This window comes from Loa loa (assembly GCF_000183805.2).
Source record: "Loa loa unplaced genomic scaffold supercont3.48, whole genome shotgun sequence".
Lineage (NCBI taxonomy): Eukaryota > Metazoa > Nematoda > Chromadorea > Rhabditida > Onchocercidae > Loa > Loa loa.
This window is the reverse complement of record NW_018108228.1, coordinates 116,561-137,999: the sequence shown is the minus strand read 5'-3', so window position 1 is coordinate 137,999 and position 21,439 is coordinate 116,561. Positions and strand designations below refer to the sequence as shown.

Below are 21,439 nucleotides of genomic sequence, written 5' to 3'. Positions count from 1 at the left end.
GCTTCATAGTATTAAGGCGAATTTTCCATCTGACAGCCAACGAAAAGTCTTGCAGAAAAATAAGAAAGAAATCACGGCATGGAAAAAGCATCTCGTTACAGTGCATTGTATTTACAGTCTGACTGACTGCTTACTAATAATTACTAATAATAGGAGGAAAACAGCCTATGCTGTATGGTGTGTGAATAAAACTACACATACATAATTTCTGGGAATACAAAAGTACCTCAACGACAAATAGTTTGGAAGATATAAATAAACAAAACGTAACAAACACAAATGGTAATGAAAAGAGAAATACAAAGAAGAAACAGTAGAATTTTTGCCACACATATTTAGTTGACAGCAATCTGCCACTTGGTTCAAATTACTCCTGAAGCATATCGAAATTTTAGAAATTTCAAACAGCTAAAATTGATGTGGTTAAAGCGGCAAAAAAAGTAGAACGGATTCATAATCACACTAACAGTTCTATAAATGATAAAAAATCAAATCTGGCAGCGTAATAAAACATAAGCACTTCTTTCAATGATTGCGCACTTCTTACTACTGGCAAACTCCCATGCCGTTTTACGGGAAGTTATTGAACAAAAGATGTGACTAGTAAGGTCGCAAGTAAGAAGTGCAACATTTAAGAAAACCGAAGAAAATAAAGTTTAGGGTAATAAAGTTTCATGCAGAAGATTTTACTTTCATATGATGAATATGACTGGTTCACTCATCCATTTCGAAGGCACGCCAGTAGTAGAAAATTATAACGGACAAACATGTACCAATAAAGCAGATTTAATATGCCATATCCAGGAGCACATTTAACAGCCCTGACTATTCCGGACAGAAAGATACTTCGAAATGAATAGCACCAATTTTGTAGATGGACATCACATCAGGTTGCAACAACATGTTGATGAACCCGTTTGACGTCTGCTTATTTCCGGATGACGACGATTGATTTGACGAACAAGGTCGTAAAAAACCTTAATATAAATTTTAGAGTGACATTAAAACATCAAGCTAAATGATTATACAATACAACCGACTACTGATTTGACTACCTCGAAATCCTTCCACAACTGCATAACTCTTTTAGAATTACCCGTTTATTGAGCCAGCAGTAGCTTCAAGTCTGAACTTATGAGTTAAACTCAAGACATAAAGTTTTTTGGAATTTCCTTCTAAGAAATATGCTCCACCCTATGAGGCTGATCCACATTATCAGTGGTTCAAATTGATTTTGTGGGAATAATTTGAGGTGGTCATGTTATTGCAGATTCTGAAAGCCATGAAGAATCTCATATACTAGCTTATTCAAAATTGGAAAACTTATTCCATACTTCGTTAACATTAATTTTTGCTTTAGCTGAAGTTTCAAGGAAAGCACTGTTGAATGATCGTGCTAAATTAGATCCTTGGTCTTTACCCACAACACGTTCATCTTCTAGATCACATTTGTTTCCAACAAGGATCATTGGTACCTGAAACATATTCGAAAGTAGTTCAAGAAACTGGGTTTTAAAAGTTTTAGCAATAACATAAAACCAATTGGGTCTAATTCAAAGATACGAAATCTCGCTTCAAGTCTAAGCTGTGAATTGCGAAAGTATTATAAAATGGGACAAGTTCATGACAATGCAAGCACAGCTCATTTAATGCCTTGGTACAGAGAGGTTAAACCAGATCATTCCTCTTAAAACCGATTCTAGTAATGCTAAACATCCTACCATCTCATCTCAGTGACTGAAAGATAGTATTCCTACATACATTATGCAAACACAACAAAATATGTAATACTGACTTCCTCCGTATCCTTGACACGCAAGATTTGTTCCCTCAGATCTGTGAGGTCACTAAAAGTGGTCTGTGCCGTAATGGAGTAAACCAGGATAAATCCTTGACCATTTTTCATATACAAGTCACGCATAGCTGTGAATTGTTCCTGAATGAATTTGTTGAAATATTTTTATTTTCAAAATTGTCACAACGTGAAAACTTTAAACAAAACTGTTAATTCCAACTCGAGACCGATCCCTTAAAAACCAAAAAATAACAACTAACAGTTCCAGCAGTATCCAAGATTTCGAGCATGCATTGCTGACCATCAACTTCTACTTGCTTTCGATAACTGTCTTCAATGGTGGGGTCATATTTTTCCACAAATATGCCTTGCACAAATTGCACGGTCTACATAAATAAAATAAACTCAAACAGCCAATTCACCAGAGTAAAACACCTCCAAGTCTATGTAAATTTTTTGAGAGCTCAACTTACCAAGGCGCTTTTTCCAACACCGCCACTTCCCAATACAACAATTTTATACTCACGCATCGCTTGCGAGATTGTACGATCTACAAAAATAAAATGAGTTCAAATGGACAGTATATTAAGTTGAAAATATTCCTAAAATCGACCATAGCTTGATGCTGTATTTTTCTAACAAGAAATATTTTCGAATAAAAAAAAATCTTTTCGAGGAAGAAGCACTAAGGGAAATGCGGGTATCCAACTCTGCTCAAAAAACAAAATTATTGGTATGGAATGATATTAAACCTTGCAACCCACATAATAAGACCGCAGAAAGGAATTCAGTATAAAGCCAATACAGACCTACGTTGAAAGATGATTCATTGCTAAGATAATTTCTTACCACATTTCACATTTTCTTTTTAATATAAAATTTAAAAAGTCGTTGCTTCAATTTTATGCTCAGTCTCAGAACTAAAAGAACGAAAAAATCCAGCAACTAATGCAATATACTTTGAAAGTTCGTGTTTAGCATCTTTGGTCCAAGGGAGAGTCCCGTCATAATGTCGTATTTAGATAGACATCACTTTCAAAAGCTAAACATCTCCAAATCAGGGTATTGCAATCCTCTAATATCGTGACATTTACCATCAAACTAGTGCTCTCCAGATATCCAATGCTACTTTGTCGCCATAGGATTACAGTTCTGGACATATCACCCATTCAAATAAATCAAATTTGGTGTATTAATAGAATATGTGACGAAAAACACAGCTGAATCCTATCACTAGGTCAATTTTTAAGACCTTTACCATGTCTGCTTCATAATGTCTACAGATCCATACCACTGACTGGGATACTCCAACCTAGAACCACCTTGAAATGGAATTCCAACTTTTCTATTAAGTAAAAATGTTATGTCACACCTCCGCATGAGCCCAGTTTTTTCATAGTGGTCCAGCGTGGATTACAGGAGCAGCCACACAGTGCAAAATCTGGACCTATTTGGTAATATAGGCATTGCAAAGTCGGTGACAGTTTCTGGAATTCAGGATGTTGCTGGGAATATTACGTGTGGCGATACTGAGTCTGGCTTTTGAGTAAAATATGACATGAAAATTGTAAACGAATACTATTCAGCACTGTATGTGCTGGTAATATGAGTAACCTTGGTTTCGAATTTCTCCCTATTTCGAAACATGGCAGTGCATAAAAGAAAGCCAGAAATAGAATAACTGGAAAGATGTCTAAATCAATAATCCCTCCATGATGTGCTAATTTTCATGGATAACCTTGGAAGGATTATTGTCGCCATAATTCTTTGCGTGCACTTTAATGGAGCAGGATGCTTCATGTTTCCACCGAAAACATAAATAATTAAGTACATTAGGTCTTACAAATGTTCTAGGTAGCGCGGCAACAATACTCAGACTCACCATCTAATTAGGCTTACTTGGAAGTCACAATCATGCTGTGAATAATAAAATGCTGACGTTTCAACCTTAGCTTAAATGAATAAATTTTACAGGTTCTACGTTATATAAATAACCGTTAGAGAAGTTGTATGACGGACTTTTTTTTCGAGGAGGGGGATTTGAATGCCTCCTTATTAAAATTTTTGCTTTTAGAGCAACAACTGAATATTTCACGAAATGTATTAATCTAATATGTTTCGATTTATCATATAAAGCACTACCATATAAGACTGGTGCTTGTTTTAAAGCAATAAAGCGACGGTGGAAAGATATACAGAGGAGGGGTTATGAGTTATAATATGACTATAATATTTCCAATGACATAAAAATTATAAAGGAAGGAATAAAATGTGAGGTATCTAGAGGGCGAACGCATTTAAATAAACTATCGTAGATTCAATCAACGTAACGAATGTTATAAGCTCGAAATGAATGAAGCCTTTTCTCGTGGTTCTTTTATGACCTTAGAAAATGAATATTAAAAGCACTTTTGTCATTCAGAACATATGGCATTACTTGCGACACCCAAGAGTACAATGTAGCGACAAACAGGAACGTCACTTCACATATACGCGTTCCACTTTTTAGTGTTTGAATCATTGCCATTTGTACAATATGTACTTATCAACATGAAAAAGACGCCACAATTAATGCACATGAAGACGAAATGGATACTCGACACTCACCTCAGCTACCACAACGCAGTAGCTTCGAGTAATTGTCAACATGTTTCCATAGAAATAAAGTGACAATTACTGATAAAATGAGCTGGATGCCAAAAAGCTTGAGTGCTCTTGATAAGCAGCAGACGAATGGAACAAATGTATCGCTTAAAAAAGGAAGAAAAATTCAAATGATTCAGGCTGACTCAATGCATAAAAGCTATAATCACACAATAAAAACGGTCAGCAAAAAATATTCATTTATACTGTAATATCTAGTGCTTCAGCTACCAAACATCTACGAAGAATATTTCTTTTGCTACGCTACAGTTACACTCAAAGCTTTAAGCAGTGGTACACTGAAACCTCGGTTAGTGAATTATTCGACGTCTATATTACCCCTGCCTTAACTTTGTTCTGATCCGTCTATCCCACTGAATATTTGAGTCCCACATAACTCTCATCTTTGCTGAATCGAAGCTTCACGATTCCGGATACATTTTCAGAAAGTACGTGGTCACTTTTCTCGAGTTAAACAATACTAATCTATTTTCCAATAATCAGCTTGTAATCCATTAAATCCAACAAGTTCGTGTCACATTGTCCAATCTTCTCTTTCATAATAATGTCCCGACATTTTAAGCTAGGTATAACGTTGTCTCTCCCGACTTCTTCGTATTGTGTGATTCACAGAACCGAAGCAGCATTCGGCCAGTGCCTACGGGCTTTGTATTGGGATGTATCTGGTTTAATATTCACCATAAATAAACTTTACCATCGATAGCCTGCTCACTGTATAATCAATCTCTCCTTCTCGACACTCCCTCACATTTCATCTTTGTTCATATCAGCAGAATATTTATGGCATCGTTGCTTTCAAACTTTAAAAATATTCAATGAGAAGATGAAATATAAAATTCTGGATAGCCTTCCCTTCTTACAGAACACTGGAGGAAAGCTTGAATCACCCAACACGTTGCAGCACATCTTCAAGTTTTGCAGGTCAACATCACAAAGTTGGTTGGTTTAAATTTCATTTCATTTTTCTGAAAGGTTTTGCTGATTTAAAAGATAGCAGTAGTCAGTAACACGCGAGCTTCGCTAAGCATCGACACGTTTTCAAATATGTCAGACTTGTGCTAAATGATTGCTGAGATTCAGCTCTGAATCAGGATGAGGTAGGACTTTTATTTCCCAAAGTGAAATGTGTCGCTGAATAACCTAGTAAAGTTACCAGGTATTCACCAAAGTCTAAGTCCATCCCATAACAGCACCTACCTCCCACAACTAGATATTAACAATTAGCATGAACTTTTGCTGATAGCAATACACACCCTATTGGGATGTTCAAACGTACTATATAGCACCTGTGGGCTTCCCAAGTTAATCTTAGAACTTCAATGCTTTTCGAAAAATCGTGAAAAAAGTGGGCAAATTGGTTATATGAACAAACTGCGCAGTTAAACTTTACTTTTCAGCTGTATAGAATTTGTATATTTGAAAATGGATAGAGAATCGAAAAGTCTGGTTTCAACACTAGCAATATCAGCACATGACGATATCCCGATGATCGTGACATATCACTTTCACCGATGCGGCAGGGCGAATCTTCATATTCGGAATGATGTTATAGTGTGATGGAAGTTTGTCTCAATATTTTCTACAGTATGCAATCATGTGTGGATCTTCTCTATACTTCGCACTGTCGAGATTGTAGGAGTTGTGGAGGGTTTCCTTTTACACGCGAGGGAAGTTAATGCAAATAAGCAAGTCCAGATGGTGCAGACTAGACGTTAACCTCCAGGAACGTCTTTCACTAACTATAAATGCTATTTTCTTGAGAATGTTGTCATTTATACAATTTTTTCGAGAAGGTACGTATTACCGAATTGTACTGATTAAAAACGGTGAGATAATTTTATTTTGTACCGTTCGCCAAGATTTGAAAGGATTTCAAGTACGACACTTTCGCCAAATTTTATTTTATCCCTCTTTCCATTTACACTCTTTGCTCTTACATGTTTAGTTTTACTTAATTCAAGCATTTTTTTCGGACTTCATATTCCTTTGAAGATATTCAATCATCCGCGATGCTGTAATACTTGATGGTCATTCAGTGATAATCAAGAATTTGGATATTTTTTCTGGTTAGTATTAGCTTTTATGACTAACATATGCTAATACTTTGAAATACTAGCCTCACTGTACACCTCAGTATCCGTGGTGTGAAGTGAGAGATAGCTTGTAACGTTGTAGGATGCTAAAAAAAGGTTTTTCTTTTCTCCCTCTTCATATACATTAATCGGAGGACGTCCTGTGGAAAAGCGCATTCACTACCAAAATGGTTCCAGTGTACCAAGGTTTTGTAGAGGACCAGCCATTTGAATAGTATAACTGTGCAACGAAGCAAATCTTGTTTAAGCACCAACTGTTGCAACTTGCAAAATATGCAAAAATTGTTTCGAGTATTATCTTCGTGAATAGTCGAATAGGTATAGCAAAGTTCTAGTATTTCCACTTGTGACGAAGTCGTGTGAATACTAGAATACTACGGGCATTGCAACTCCATGTGAAAAATTTTGAAACCTTGGTAGGGCAATGTTTCACTGGAATCATTGCGGAAGAGAATGGGGAAATAATACGAATGACCGTCATTTCTTTACGTTCCTTGGAAATTCATACTAAGAGCACTTGCTGAACAAGCTTGATATCCAAGGACTCTACTCAAGAAAAATAAGATCCTAATTTGTATTGTTCTTGAGGGAAACTGATAAGAGAATGTATTGTTCTTGATTTATCCTTTGTAAGGAAGGAGTTCTAGCCATCGATTAATAAAAGAAAAATCGCGTCCTTTGGTCCTCAACTATTCATTCCACGAATTTCATGCATCGTCCCACGAACTTCGAAATGTGCTGTAAAAATAGTTGCGTGAAGTTCTCAAAATACGTATTTTTATAAACATCACTACCATGAAAATTAATAAAGAATATTCGGCATTAGCTCAAGCAAAACGCCATAAGCCATATTGAACAAAGTGTGGAGATGAATAAGGTAAAATTATTTGAGATATATAACTCCGGATAATAAAAGCAAAGTGATGCATACAAGTGTCCGGATAAAACTTAATATTTTTTGAAAATCGTAATGGATAAACAGGATACCCAAGCACAAATCGAAATAAAGGATCTCCTGGTAACAAAACCTAATATTTTTGGAAGACTTGAATGTTTGATGTCACATCTTTGTGTAAAGTTTAAGCAACAAAACAAATAACGACAAAGGACTTTGGAATAAAGCTTCTGTTAGCCAACAAGTAAGTTTCGCAGCAAGTTCTTTTTTGATCTAATGGCAATCGAGAAGAATGGTTATTTTCCATTTAAAATAAATTTGAAAAGGCCAGTATATCGACAAACCAGTATTACCAATTGTCTTGCCAATCTATATGTAACGATTTCAATTTTCATCCAGGCATATCTCTAAAAAATCTTGCTACCAAGTTATGAGTTAACTCGCTAACTTAAAGTTCAACCTCAGGAACCATGAATTTAAAAGCAGTTTTAATGCGATTTCCATGCCTGCTTATTATGGACTTATATTAGAAGGAAGTCTTTAAATACAAGTTTATGGATACCAAGAACTGCAGAGAAACACTTTCACCTTTCTCATTGACATAAACAATCACTGTGGCTTCAAGTCCTTGCTGATTCGATATGCATGTGTATTGTTCCAATCAAATTTCACACCCGTTACGGGCAATTGACGTCGTAGGGCTTTAAATGTTGTAGCAGACATTTGTTGGTAATTTTCTTGGACCGCATCCTGAAAGTGATGTTCCAAACTCCATTTTAAAAGAGTTTCTTCAAGTTTCCAGTGTTAATGTCCTTGCCGTTCTGTCATTAATAATTATTGCTAATATAAAAGAACTTGCCTGATACTTCGACTCTTCATCCCAAATTATTCTAAATACATCTTTTGCAGTTTGTACGATGTCAGCCTGAAAATTTGTTCTGGAATTGTCTTATCTCTCCTTTCTTCTTTCCCCTTTTTCCATAACAACGAACTCAAAACAGATTTATAAAAACTAACAGTGTATGTCATTTTGGTAGATGTTTCCTTTGTTGATACAAGTTGAACATTACCATCTTCGTAATAATGTACATGTACTTTGATGATACCTTTAATTTCACATTGTCCGTTTTTGCCATCCGCAATAGGTATTGTCCACTGCGAACGCCATCGCCCATTCCTGTCGCAATTAAAATGGGTAACTTAAAATACACAACTGAAGAACCTAATTTATGAATCTACTATTGTAGTGCTAGTTCTTTCATTCAGTATTTTACTTGTCACTATGAGCGCAAAAAAAAAAAAAAAAAAAAAAAACCTTAATGTGCAAGAAAGCACATAAAGCATACTGCAATGTAAAATCAATGTTGATAACTCCTAGCTTTGATAACTCAGTAATGATACCATTACTGAATAGTCAATATTGATAATGAATTTGAAATTCATATCATTCTTGAATTGACCGATAGTTCCATTAATTATACAGCAAAATAATCGATGATAGTATTTTACCAGAAATTCTTGGGTTGATAACGATGACTTTCGATACACAACGTTAATGAGTCGTTGTTCACAAATACTGCTGCTATACCCGTTTCTTCGTAGTGACTGTCAGTGTATTTGTCAGCTTCCTGAATAATTAGTTGCAATACTTACAACATAGAAATAGCTCATTGTTTAAAAGAAAACTGAAAAAAACTTCGAGTCCATCGTCCACATTATCTCAAGCTTCCGTATATTTTTTGACTTTTAAACTCAAAAAACTGGTCCATGCTTCCTTACTACAGCATATAATTTCCAGATATTCCTATCATATCATCAAATAACTAAGATGCGTTGTATCATGGGCGACAATCAATTAAGTAAATTCCAGACAACAAACCTCCTGCACTGCTTTCCGCCAAGCTTCAGAACTTCCGTCATTTGCACTTTCAATTTGGATATCGGTAGCTTCTTTCCGTAAATGCTCATATTTGAACGAATTTCTTGATCTAGGATCGTAAAATCGGCCATTCGGCATTTCATTGAATGGTGTAATTAAAGTCTGTAACCAAAACTTCACAGATATCGTGATGCACATCAGTTCCTATTTTACACTAATGGCTCTTCAGCTAAATTCCCCAATATTCTTGCAATTAATAAAAAAAGATTTTCCCTGTATAGAAAAACACAAATTTTGCATTTCAATATGTCACTTTTTTGCATAGTTTTGTATACTTTCTTGCACAATAAGGTTTTCTCTTCTTTTTTTTTTTTTTTGCACTCATACTGACAAATAGAATACTGAAAGAAAGAACAAGCTCCATAGGATTCAACATCTCAAGCTGGATCATTTCGCAGAAAACGGCAATCGAAACCGCTAAAAAGATAAATTCCACTGAATTCCAAAAACTAGATTTCTCATTTCTGAAAGTTAAAATCCCTATACAGAATACTATAAAGCAAAGGAAAACCAGATTTCCAATTTCATAAGCTGAAATGAGTGGTACCTGTTTATCAACACTTTCCAATTTTACAGGTATAAATTGCTCCTTATTGTATTGTGCGAATACAGCCGCACAGCCATTTTTCAGTAGGTTATCGTTGTTCAGCAACATACGCACATCGTTAAAAACCTATGAAACATACCATAATATTTCCATACTTGGTAAGTCCAAAGATACAGCTTTAAAAACTTTCTTTTAGCTCAAATCCTTCTGAAAACCTTGAACAAACGAATTTTGCTGTCAGCAGTCAAACTTAATAATGACATCACAAGAATATGTCCAACAAATGCTGAAGCACAAAGGAATGTATTCCAGAATGCAGTAACACTGCTACATGTTAGGTAGTTAACGCCTATTAAAATGAACTAATGATATCCTAATTGCTAGAATTAAAGGAATTAATTTGATAACTGACACGTCTCTTTAAAGAGGCATATGCAGGCCATATGTAGGTTATAGAAATGACACAGGCGCAGGATGCATTGTAATGAACCATCAAAACATCATGACGAACAACTGTATTAAAAAAAAAAGAAAAAAAAATATCTAACTTCCCACCAATTGAGCACATCAAAAATTTAAGTCTTATACTTGCCATAAATTGTAAATTCTCATTTATCACATCGTCTTTTGTCATTTAAGATGCAGGACTGCCAGCAGCAGTAATAATGTTCGAAATTATATACGTAGTGAGACTGGTGAAGCACTCGGTTTCTCAGTACGACATTTTCGACATCTGGTATGATAAAAATTTAAAGAAACTTAAATCAAACCTCATTAAACTCTCCAGGAGGAGAATGCAAAAGAAAACTGGAAACAATTCGTATGTTATCGTTAGCACTGACCACGTTTTCTTCAGCCATTTTCTTTTGTCTTCTGAACAAAAACGAAACTGCAGCAAGGGGAACTACTTCTGCAACAACTTCTAAATCTTTTAAAGCAAGAACTATTTTCGGTTTTATAAGATTTTCAACTGTTCCTTGAAAACAACAGTACCCAAACAGACACATCCCTCCACTTGGCCCCCACATCATCCCCACCAATTAGATAAAATCCATACTCCACAGCACTCACCAAGTTGCAATAAGTCTTTGCAAGACCCAAATTTCGCAAATCTTTTCTTCTACAACAGCAATATTTGGTTGCGAACATTTCAACGAATTGAGCGAAAATCTGTAATAACATTTCTAGTGGTTAGCTCATGATTACCACTGAGAATTCAAGTACTGCAAAGCCAAATGACGTGGGTCGGCAGTCAGCACCACCGAGGTATAACAATGAAGGACCTGAAGGGATGTGAGCAGAAATGATCACAAAGAAAGTTCACCTCGCGCTACCCGTGGTGCATTTACACACCACAAGTACCACTGATATCCTTATTACTCAGTTCGGTCATAAAACAATTAATTAATAAAATGAGATCGGGACGCTCAATCAGAATCATCAAGTTAATAAACATCAGCTAAGTGTTCATAATTAAAATTTTGAAATTTTAATGTATTTGCAGTTATAATCTCTCTTCCTCCTCTCCCTACCACTTCCCCCTCCCAGTCAGTGAAAAACACCCTCTTCAAGTATTGAATTCAGTGCCTAATCAGCATGTAACACACATAATCTAGTATTTCCGTGCCTTCTTTAATGAAGTCATTTTTGGGTGAAAATCGAAGGTTCTTGACAATTAGGATGAAGCGAAAGGTCAAGCAGGAAAGATCTGAAATGAAATAACTTGAAATGGTTGCAGCAACTGCCAAATAAATTTCGAATTACGCTTTTTCTTTGAAGGTTCCATCAGTTGTGTTCTAGTCGCAGCTCTTAAAATCATTACCAATCTCCTTCGCAAGGGGTCAACAATAAAAGAGAATAGGATAAATCAGGTTCAAAGCAAAATCGGTGCGGTGAATGAAGATATACAAAGAATAATGAAGTATGTACGGAACACTGAGTAGCTAAGAATGTCGCCCCTGAAGCTGGTCACAAGAATGCTGTCACTTCTGATTATTTTTTTTTTTTTTTTTTCTTGCAGCACTTTTAAGATCCCCACCTCACTGATGTATAACGAATTTATGAAATCCCTTGCAAAGGCTAGGTGAACTGGGACAAGCGCTGGATAACTTCGTTATTCACTTAAAAAGGAATTCAATCAAATTAAACTGGATTTATGAACTGAAAATTTTAAAAGTAGGGCACAAAAATTATGTTGCATGATTACAAATCACAAAGCATAACTTGCCTGGGACAATTTTTAACTTTTTCTAAAATATTTGTCACTTACAATCGGAAACTTAAGGAGCATCACAAATTATTTGAACGGTTAGTCCAACTTTAACAACTCAGTGTCTCGGAAATCGCTGATGCAGTGCTCCTTTATTTCATGAATTGGCTTTGTTGATCTTTTACCTTTCATTTATAAATTTAAAATTCTTCCATTCTTCAGCCAAAACTGTTTCTTTAAGTGATAAATTTCATTCAATAAAAATGAATACACTTCAGGCACCTCACAGAGCGTTCTAAAACTTTCGTTTTTTGTTCAATTTTTTTGCGTTTTTCACTTCTTAAAATCCTTCAAGCGAGTCTGAATATAGGTTGATGCATGGATAAAAGAAAAAAACTCGAATCGATGTGTGGACAAAAGAAAAAAATCGATTAACAAATGAAAGCACACGTACTAAAATCAATCGCATTGGAAGAACATTGTAAACTGATTGGCTTATCAAAAAGAATTTTCAAATATATTACCTTTCCCTGATTTTTTGACATAGCAAAACTAATAGTTTCTATCAGAAAACCGAGAAATTTTATATTTCAAATATATCGCTTTTTTGAATATTGTACAGATTTTACACGCCGTTATTCATTCTTGTAAGAACCTTATACGCCTTTGTTCGAATACTGTCGATATTGTAAAGAAGTGTTGCTCAATTCGTGTTGTAAAATGTAAATCAACCCATGTTGGTTATTAAGTTCATCTGCAATGCCGGCACACTGCAAAGGATCTCAGGTCATTGTTGGTATATTGTAAAGGACCTCAGGGGTGAATCGGTTTGAGCTCATGGACTGTTATGAACAAACTCCCCTGTAAGCTCTAAAACCGAGAGGCCGCACACACTTTTTTACTTATAGCAATATCATCTTCCGTTAATCATCTAATCGTTATTATTACCATATAATTCAAATGTCTGAATTATACCCAAATTTGTGGCTGAGCTGTTATTATATATCTACTACAAATAAGCTTTATATTGGTGGCCTGCTCACTGTACAAATCAAACACCTTTCTCGACAGTTTCTCAATAATTGAAAGGCTATGGTTCATGGGAATTATTCGGAAACCACTTGAACAAAGATTAGAAAACCCATGAATCTCCAATAAGCTATGAAATGATACCGGTGGTGAGTAACCGATAACCGATATCCTCAACTGACCACAAACGGTTTGCCAATTTTATGCCTCTCTTCGCCTGATAAATTTAACTCTTTACGTTGCATTTCACGCTCACTCATGTTTTTTTTCCTTCGTCGCTTCAGGTCCTTTCCAGCTTGGATAAATAAGAACACATTTATCGCCATTATTGCGGCACAGGCAGTTAGGACTTTACGTAGCTGTTCATGAGCTTTGTTAGCCTGAAATAGGTGGAAAGATTGATTCTCGAAACTTTTCCAAACTTTAATATGTTCGAGAGTTTTCAGAACTTTGGAAGACGATTTTTAAAAACGTACTATTTCATAAGCTAGATACACTCCTACAACTAGAAGCATTACTCTGATACCTTCAAATAGTCCGATGCATTACTCCATAATACCTTTCTACCGTTAACAACACTTCGATGTGTGATTTTTTCCAGTTCAACAATTTTCTTTTGAACCCTGGAATAAGTCATAATTTTTCCTCCATATAATTCCCACAAACATGATTTGCAGAAGACCTTATATTCCAAGAATAGATGCAAGTCCACAAATATTTTTTCCATTAAATATTCATAAAGAATTTTTCTCCTGTCAAAAAATTAACTTACTCTTCATTCTGACTATCAGTTGGCTTCAAAATGTTTTGGTGCCCATATAGAATATGGCGCGCGCGACGTACGTGAACGATGTTGACTCGTCTTTTCAGAACCCCAAGCATTTCAAACAGCAACTGTAAAATCTCTGTAATTCACCAAAGTATACTTCGTAATTCCAAAACGAATTACCTCGTCCAATTGATCAACAGACCGAAAAAACCAAGAAACGATCCAATGTCGCTATCACGACGAAGCAAGGAAGAAAATCATCAATGAAAAATCCAATCCCACTAAGGCGACCTGATTTTACTTGGAGGTGCGACGTTGATGGCCGCTCTAATTAATTTGGAGATGTCTTGCGTTGCTCATGGGGTTTTTATACGTCGCTGTTTTAAATCCAATAATTAAAATTTTGAAGATATGTATCAATAAAGCCAGTTCTAGAAAAAAGATTTACACTGTTGCTTTCAGGAAGACATGTTTTGGTCAATGCTATTGTTTTATCTAACTTTGTTAAACAGAAATACGTTGTATTTCTCCCTAAATGAATTTTCGGTAATATAGTTTAATTTCAGATTAATTTGAATGGGGGAGTGCAGAAGACTTTTTGAATATTTCGTTATCGTTGGCTTGGAAGATGGTGCTGAAGATCTAGTACCTACAGCTCAGGAATGTGGCTGTCGGAACTCAGCTCCCTTAGCCCCAATTACTGATATCTGCGTGATCTTCCCTAGTCTAGGCGAGACGGTATTGTTGTATCCATTTTAATTTAAATTTGAAATTGAAATACATTGTTGTCACCCTGTTCATGCTATATCTCTTCCAGGTTCCAGATGGATTTGAGCGTATCACAAGTACACCGATGGGATACGCGGCTGATCTGAACCACGGTTCATTACGGACACCGTCAGTTTTTTTATGTTTCCGCCGAGGGTATCATAAGCCACCTTTGGTCGACATCGGTTAGTTTTGCAATATGTTCACTAATAATGTTTGCTATAACTTTAGCCCATGACTTATTTTGACTTCATTTTGACCGATATGCTCAGGTGTGCTGGATGAGGGTCGTGGAGAAAAGCCAATGCTTGACTCGAACACCGTACTTACGACTCCTTTCGGCCGTTCTGCCAATGTTAACAATGCCTCACCAGGTATTGATTCACTACTTTTTGAATCCATCCTTCTTTTTAATCCTTGTATTTAACTGATTTGCAGTAATATACTTTTGATTTTCGTTTAAGGTGTTTTCCTGACATATCGACGTGCACAAGCCAATAGTGCACCAAGCCAACTTGTTGTTACTCATATCTGTGTCATTTTAGCAAATAAAGGAGAGGCAGCCCCACATACTTACTATAAAATTCCAAAAAACTTGAACAAGGTTAGAATGTCACGCTACATTGCATTAAGTGGAATAATAATTGCGTAATGTTTGAAGATTTCTGTTGTCGCTTTTTCAAAAAGTTTTTTTGCAGGTGTATCTTTTTCTAACTTAAATTTGCTCAAGAACTTTTTATTTGATGAGATTACCACTTTGTCATAATAAAGTGCTTTAATGTCTCAATCATTTTATATTTTTTGCATATTTCCGCATACTGTGAGATACGATTCAGAACACCGGAAAGTTCATACCTAGTGATAAATAGGATATCACTAAATGCTCGTCAGTTTTAGGGCATGGTTGGTTCTGATGTATTTCTGTGCTATAAAAAATCACAGGGGACATCGAAACGAATAGCTTACAAACCAGCAGTTCTGGATCATTTTCCTTCAGATAACAAGTTTACATTGGCTCAGAATATACCAATGTTTTGCCTTCCAGTGGGTGCTCTAATCGAATGTTGGCCAGCAAGGTGTCAACCACCAGACAAATCATTCTCTACTTTCGTCCTCACTGATCAGGTACTATTTCCCTCTTTATTTAGAAATTTTTTCATTTCGACTAATTGAGATTTCCGTTTGGTTGATTTTTGATGAAATGAATTTTGACATTAGTAAATGAGTTCTTTATAATCTTGGCCGTGTTTTAAATCTGTTAGTGACAGTGAACCTCAAGTTAATACTCAGTGAGTATTTAGGATGGAAGTAAGCTTTATGGGTCGTCGGTTACTTTCTATGAACCTTACACAAAGCCACTCAACATGGAACAGATGGAAAAATTGGAACTGATGAATGAAACAGTTACGCGCGGGACGGTAGAGGATGCCTCTAACATCAATGATCCAGCTGAGCAGGTTTTTCAGAGATTTAGTAGAAACTCCGAGGTTTCTTGTCAATTGCTTTTTGATCTATATGAAAAGTACTGAAACTTGCTTCAGATAACGTTCCACAGCAACATGTCAATTTGTATCATTTCAAAATATCCGTTTTTCAACGCGTTCAAACGATTCTTATTTTACCTTCATCGTATGTCTCTGTCAGGTGCACATACTGTGCCCGTGGAACGTTATATTTCCCATCTTGTGAGTTTCGCTCTTCCGCTGCTGCGTGTTTTCTTTTATATGAAGTACTTTTGTTTTTCCAAGAGTCAAATGAACTGAATAAGTTTATTTCATAACGATAATGTGCGTTTTTTTTATAGACTTCTTAGAAAAGGATTTCGTATTTTTTCAAACATATTCCTTGTTTGGTTGTAACTTCTTTTGTGAATCCAATGTTGCCAGTAAAGTAAACTAATATCTCAGACTACATTTTCACTAATAATATTTGCTCCATTGGCAAGATATTTTGTAGACCAAATCAAGAAGTTTTTTTTTCCTGGTCCAAAATATGTTGTTTTAGCTTTACGAAGTATCATTTCCGTCACCACGGTGTCCACGCGTACTAGTTCAATTGGGTAACGAAACCATTTCATTCGAAAACCATGACGATTCGCAGTTACCTCTGTCTGGAGCTGCTTTTTTCGATACTCTGAAATGCTTAGGACCACAAAATTTGATGTATGAATTTACTATCGGAAACCCCCAACAGTTTTTTATTTAGAAAAATTTTTTTTTATTTTTCATAAAACTGAACATTACAAACACTTCCCATGCATAAAGACGAATTTATCGGTTTAAAAAAGTCATGAAATTTTAAAACTCAACATGAGTTTAGGTATTTGATGCTGCTTGCGTTACTGGAACAAAAAATATTAGTTCATTCGTTGCGTCCTTGGCTACTGACCGCTGTTGCGGAAAGTGTCTGTGCATTGATGTTCCCATTTCACTGGCAATGTCCCTACATTCCTCAATGTCCGCTTTCGCTTGCTGGTGTGCTTCATGCTCCACTTCCATTTATTGCTGGTGTTGATTCCAGGTAGATGGATTTAATGATTATTTGGGCATTCACCAAGTCTTGAAGTAAACTTTCGATTTTTATATGTGAGGTTTCGAAATTCAGATTTGAAACACTGCTTTTTTTTCAATACTAAATAAGGTAATGGTTTTTACGGCTTAATGGAAATTTAGGGTTTGCACTTCTCTGGCAGAAATTCATAATAACTTTTGCAGGTATTTCGATCTCTACGAAGATCCACCGTCTGATGTAACTTGCTTCGATCTTGATACTTCAACAATTAGTTTCTCTTCCATCCGACAAACGTTGAAACTTAGTATGCTTCCGAAGGTTAATACCGTACATAGTCAGTTTTTATTGCTTTGATTCTTTTTCTGGATAAAAAGGAGTTTAAGAAAGGTTTTGTTAGTTTTGTTAATAAGTTATGCCGTTCGACCGTTTTTTTCCTTTTTTTCCTTTTTTTTAGAAAGCTTCACGACAACTTAAAAACAGCCTTGAGCAGCTTCATAGACGACTTTATCAAGAAGAATTCAATGTAATTGCTTTACGAAAAAATATGGATTTCATGCCCCTGGATATTGATTATGATATACAACGTAAGAAAAAGATGCTTGAAATCAGCGTTCAGGATGCGTTTCTTCGGTAAAGATCATCGTTTCCTTGCAATTGGTGTTGTAAGACTCTTTGCTGTTATGGATCTTTCGTGATCTATTACGTTCGAAGTATTTATGACCTACTGTTAAAATTCAGAGGATTACAGATTAATATTAAGGACATAACTAACGGATTTTCATAATTTTACCTTCAGATTCATGGCTTCTTTGATGCAAGGATATACTGCTTACCTTAGACCTATTCGTTGTGCTCCGCTTTGTGTGGGCGCCACTGATACGGGCTCACTATTTGACCTCGATGCCTTTCTTCGCTCTCGTGATAAGTAATTAACTTATTCATCTGTGCTTAAGTTATGCTGTAATGCATAAATTTGTATGATTATGTTCATATTCAATTATTCTAATTAAAAGTGTTTTCAAAAGTCTTTTTCAGATCATCGTTGGAATTTTTTAAACGCTTCAGCGAAACACAATCGTTTAATCGTTTTATCGAGGAGCGGTCATTTGTTTCTGACAAAAATACTTATAACGCTTTCTTTGATGAATGTATTGCAAAAATTTCCCAAAGTGGTACTTACTTTAACTCGTTGGTATATGTGAATGCAAATCATTTTTGATAATTTGTTTTTCTTTCTAATTTTTAAAATTTTTTTTACTTAAATTTGATCTAATTTATTAAATTTTTTTCTGTTAAAGATCAGTTTGACTTTGACTTCTGGTGATAAGCTAAGACCATCAAGAAATAGTTGATAATTGATGTGTGAGCAGTTTTCCTTGTCATATGATAACATTGGTAAGTGTATCATATTTCTCACACTTTTTAAGATAATCGTTCATCGAATGATTCACTTTTGGAATATGAGATGTCAGCGAGTTGTCAGACGGAATTCGTTCCTCCTCCAGAATCTACTTTCAACTCGGATGGCCAAGAATTGACCTACAAATATGAATATTTCCCAAGGCAACTTGAACCAGCGTTGTTCCAGCTTGAAAATTTACGCAAAATGAGTATCGAAATGAAAGGCTCAGCTGCTAGTATTGGTAAGTAGTGAATAGGGTACAGTTTCTTTCATATGTAATTTTCTACCGTATATTGTACCTTGCAGAAATATCCATTTCATTTAAATTTTCAGATTGTTTGGAGAGTGCTCTGATTCGTACAAAACAAGAGGCTCGAAGTGCCGTTGAAACAGCAGTATTAAATGCCCGACATTCACCAATCACGTGGCCAAAGACTTTGCTTTTTTATGCATACTCGATCTGGTTCATGCTGCTACCTTCACTTGTTCATCTTGCAAAGTCAAAAGTAAAGATTTTGCGACTAGCACTTCATGTAAGGAATTTTACATTACCTTCTTTTTATAAGATTTGTCAATTCTTCCAGATTTTATAATTCCCTGTTCCGAGTTTATGCTTTTTGATCGTCAAGGTTGCATTTGTGTTAACAGCTCATTTCATCTTCGGAAGATCTTCAGTATTTGTGAGAGTTAACATTGTTCATCTCTCTGCTTTATTCAGTTCTTGATTACTTTTGAAATGACAAATTACTAGACTTTTCAAGTTCATTTAGGTTCTGGATAGAATGGAATATTCAGGCGTTCTACCGCTCGATCAGGTCTGCTACCGCATTGTAATACAGTTATGTGGCGATTTTGGGCATCCCATTCTTGCTGTTAAAGTCTTTCAAGCAATGCAGGTAAGTTCGTAAAATTCTCCCCCTAAGTCGATGTCTGATATTTCGGATAATGTATCAATTTCTTTTGTTGGAATTTTAGAGAAGTGGTATGGAACAGAATGCAGTGACGTATGGCATCTATCATCAAGCAGTTCTGAAAGGCGGTTGGCCAGTGGGTGATCGAGTTGAAGCTGTAAGAGCATGGAATCGTTTATCAATCGTAGTGCGAGCTGTCTCATTATTTAAAATGAATTTGTCGCTGGCTTCAAGTCGTCGTTCCTTGCAGTTTGGTTCGGTTAGCGTTACCAACTTCGTTCAGCTTCATCTGTATTTTATGAATTATGACCTTAAAATTTGTTTTACAGATATCTACTGCTGACAGTTGGCCACATAGTGAGAATGCATCATCTGGTAGTGTAGCGAAAGAATTTGAACCGTCCTCTAATGAGGTAGTTCGGTATCTTCATTTTCGTAATTCTCCAAGAAAATTTTTTGTTTTTTTCAGACATATTTTTCATATGTGGTTTATTTGATTCATACAAAGCTAAAACTAATTTTGTGTTTGAAAAGAGTGAAAATGTTTTCCTCTAAAATGGTGACATTATATTCTTGTTAATTTAGATGCCAACATCAGCTGCTGTGGATGAAGGTGAATCGATTCTCGACCAGTCATCGCAGTTGGAGAATACCGCAGTTGGTTTTTAAGTTTCAAGTGATATCTTGAACATCATTTCAACCATATTTACTCCTTATTTTTCTTTTTTTTCTAGTGAAACTAGCTATTGATTGTAGTCCCTCATCATTATATAGCTCATTTTAAGGTTGCATTCTCAGAAGGGAATAATTCAAGTGACTCATTAATCGACCCATTGGGGGCTGTGAATATGCCGCAGAATTTATCGACAGCAACACCAAAACAAATCGGTGAAACGATGAGTCCAAGTCGATTGCGATTCATAAAAGAGCACAGTACCTCGCCATTTGCTAATGAGGTATTTGTAAAACTGTTCTCAGGTTATGTATGTGAGCTATTAATAAATGAGTTAGTGGAAATAGCATTACTCGAATATTTTAATAAATAAATCCATTATTACGATACTATGTCTTAAAAAAGCGAAGAAAGGCGGAAATGATTTGTTTTGTTGCAAGTTCGAATGGGTTTTTTTTAGTCGTCACTTCTTATAAGTACTTTTTTCTAGCTGCTGCATGATGGATCGGTGGATTCGAGACTGAATGAAAAATCGAATTCATGGCTTCGAGGCTTAACAAGCAGTCCAATTGTCAGCAAACTTATGCGCAGCAATACTGCAAGTATTTGTTAAGTGAATTTATTAGGGTCATTTCTTAATTAGGCTGGCACATTCATTCTGCTGATTGAGATCACCGCTTAAATTTTAAATGTGTATTGATAGTATGGCGAATGAAATAAGGTCATTTTATTCCACCCATTTTTTAAAACATTTGTTTGTCCGATTAACATGTAGTTACTCAAAAAAGGATTCGGGAAATAATTATGCATTTACACACTCGTGGAATAATTATACATTTACACATTGTAATTTTTCCGATGCTTTGGAGTCTATTGGGTGTCGTTCAAACTCTTTGGGCGGTTGGTTGGATTTTCAATTAAGCTTACTAATTTATCAAACTGGAGCTATGCAAATATATTGAAATTAAGGCAATTTTGACTCGCCTTTTGACAAAAATGATTCATCGCTCACATTATCACCGAGTTTGGCATCTTTGGTCAATCAAATGAAAAAAGGTTACGATGATGTATTACAAGCTGGAAGTTTGTCATCACGTCTGCGTGAAGGAGTCAACACTTTGGTAAATGAAGTCCGCAGTTTAAATCGTTCCTATGCAAAGGATGGGGGCGAAAGTACTCATAGCTCACTGCGTGAAATTAATGAACAATCGGATCAGGTTCGGATTCCATTTCT

The 21,439-nt window shown here is 35.7% G+C and overlaps 5 protein-coding genes across 6 annotated transcripts in view; 2 read left to right on the top strand and 3 right to left on the bottom strand.

Annotated features, from left to right (window-relative positions):
- Nucleotides 1-478: 478 nt before the first annotated feature.
- On the bottom strand, nt 479-2,351 carry LOAG_05207 (Ras-like protein Rap-1b). The gene is made up of 5 exons (XM_003140745.2): nt 2,269-2,351; nt 2,056-2,181; nt 1,796-1,936; nt 1,335-1,475; nt 479-977 (listed from the first exon to the last, which is right to left on the bottom strand). Exons 1-5 carry the CDS (start codon nt 2,323-2,325, stop codon nt 882-884), a joined length of 561 nt encoding a protein of 186 aa, XP_003140793.1. The 5' UTR covers nt 2,326-2,351; the 3' UTR covers nt 479-881.
- A 4,763-nt stretch (nt 2,352-7,114) lies between these two features.
- LOAG_05205 lies at nt 7,115-11,146 on the bottom strand. 2 transcript variants are annotated; one of them, XM_020446787.1, is made up of 9 exons: nt 11,005-11,146; nt 10,704-10,843; nt 9,934-10,059; nt 9,327-9,488; nt 8,957-9,075; nt 8,465-8,624; nt 8,307-8,372; nt 8,036-8,197; nt 7,115-7,290 (listed from the first exon to the last, which is right to left on the bottom strand). In XM_020446787.1, the coding sequence occupies exons 2-8, from the start codon at nt 10,791-10,793 to the stop codon at nt 8,057-8,059; spliced, it is 864 nt and encodes a 287-aa protein (XP_020306563.1). In that variant the 5' UTR covers nt 10,794-10,843; nt 11,005-11,146; the 3' UTR covers nt 7,115-7,290; nt 8,036-8,056. The 2 variants fall into 2 exon arrangements, with proteins under 2 accessions (XP_020306563.1, XP_020302915.1); XM_020446786.1 differs by lacking the exon at nt 7,115-7,290 and adding an exon at nt 7,545-7,854.
- On the top strand, nt 11,132-11,876 carry LOAG_05203 (hypothetical protein; the record flags this gene model as incomplete). Its single annotated transcript, XM_003140743.1, has 2 exons — nt 11,132-11,226; nt 11,672-11,876. 2 exons carry the CDS (start codon nt 11,132-11,134, stop codon nt 11,874-11,876), a joined length of 300 nt encoding a protein of 99 aa, XP_003140791.1.
- Nucleotides 11,877-12,416: 540 nt separating this feature from the next.
- LOAG_05202 (hypothetical protein) lies at nt 12,417-14,071 on the bottom strand. The gene is made up of 4 exons (XM_020446785.1): nt 13,944-14,071; nt 13,698-13,794; nt 13,316-13,551; nt 12,417-12,912 (listed from the first exon to the last, which is right to left on the bottom strand). Exons 1-3 carry the CDS (start codon nt 14,051-14,053, stop codon nt 13,345-13,347), a joined length of 414 nt encoding a protein of 137 aa, XP_020302914.1. The 5' UTR covers nt 14,054-14,071; the 3' UTR covers nt 12,417-12,912; nt 13,316-13,344.
- A 427-nt stretch (nt 14,072-14,498) lies between these two features.
- The window catches only part of LOAG_17190 (Dennd4c protein), a 10,559-nt gene continuing 3,618 nt past the window's right edge, over nt 14,499-21,439 (top strand). The window contains exons 1-22 of the mRNA XM_020449853.1: nt 14,499-14,678; nt 14,758-14,893; nt 14,981-15,082; nt 15,173-15,312; nt 15,606-15,833; nt 16,010-16,165; nt 16,250-16,393; nt 16,713-16,870; nt 17,028-17,228; nt 17,423-17,537; nt 17,674-17,849; nt 18,016-18,144; nt 18,255-18,391; nt 18,647-18,862; nt 18,955-19,154; nt 19,392-19,517; nt 19,597-19,791; nt 19,862-19,945; nt 20,118-20,189; nt 20,318-20,488; nt 20,696-20,807; nt 21,175-21,422. Coding sequence (XP_020306562.1) covers nt 14,517-14,678; nt 14,758-14,893; nt 14,981-15,082; nt 15,173-15,312; nt 15,606-15,833; nt 16,010-16,165; nt 16,250-16,393; nt 16,713-16,870; nt 17,028-17,228; nt 17,423-17,537; nt 17,674-17,849; nt 18,016-18,144; nt 18,255-18,391; nt 18,647-18,862; nt 18,955-19,154; nt 19,392-19,517; nt 19,597-19,791; nt 19,862-19,945; nt 20,118-20,189; nt 20,318-20,488; nt 20,696-20,807; nt 21,175-21,422 — 3,408 coding nt within the window. The 5' untranslated portion in view covers nt 14,499-14,516. The remainder of the gene's footprint in view (nt 14,679-14,757; nt 14,894-14,980; nt 15,083-15,172; nt 15,313-15,605; nt 15,834-16,009; nt 16,166-16,249; nt 16,394-16,712; nt 16,871-17,027; nt 17,229-17,422; nt 17,538-17,673; nt 17,850-18,015; nt 18,145-18,254; nt 18,392-18,646; nt 18,863-18,954; nt 19,155-19,391; nt 19,518-19,596; nt 19,792-19,861; nt 19,946-20,117; nt 20,190-20,317; nt 20,489-20,695; nt 20,808-21,174; nt 21,423-21,439) is intronic.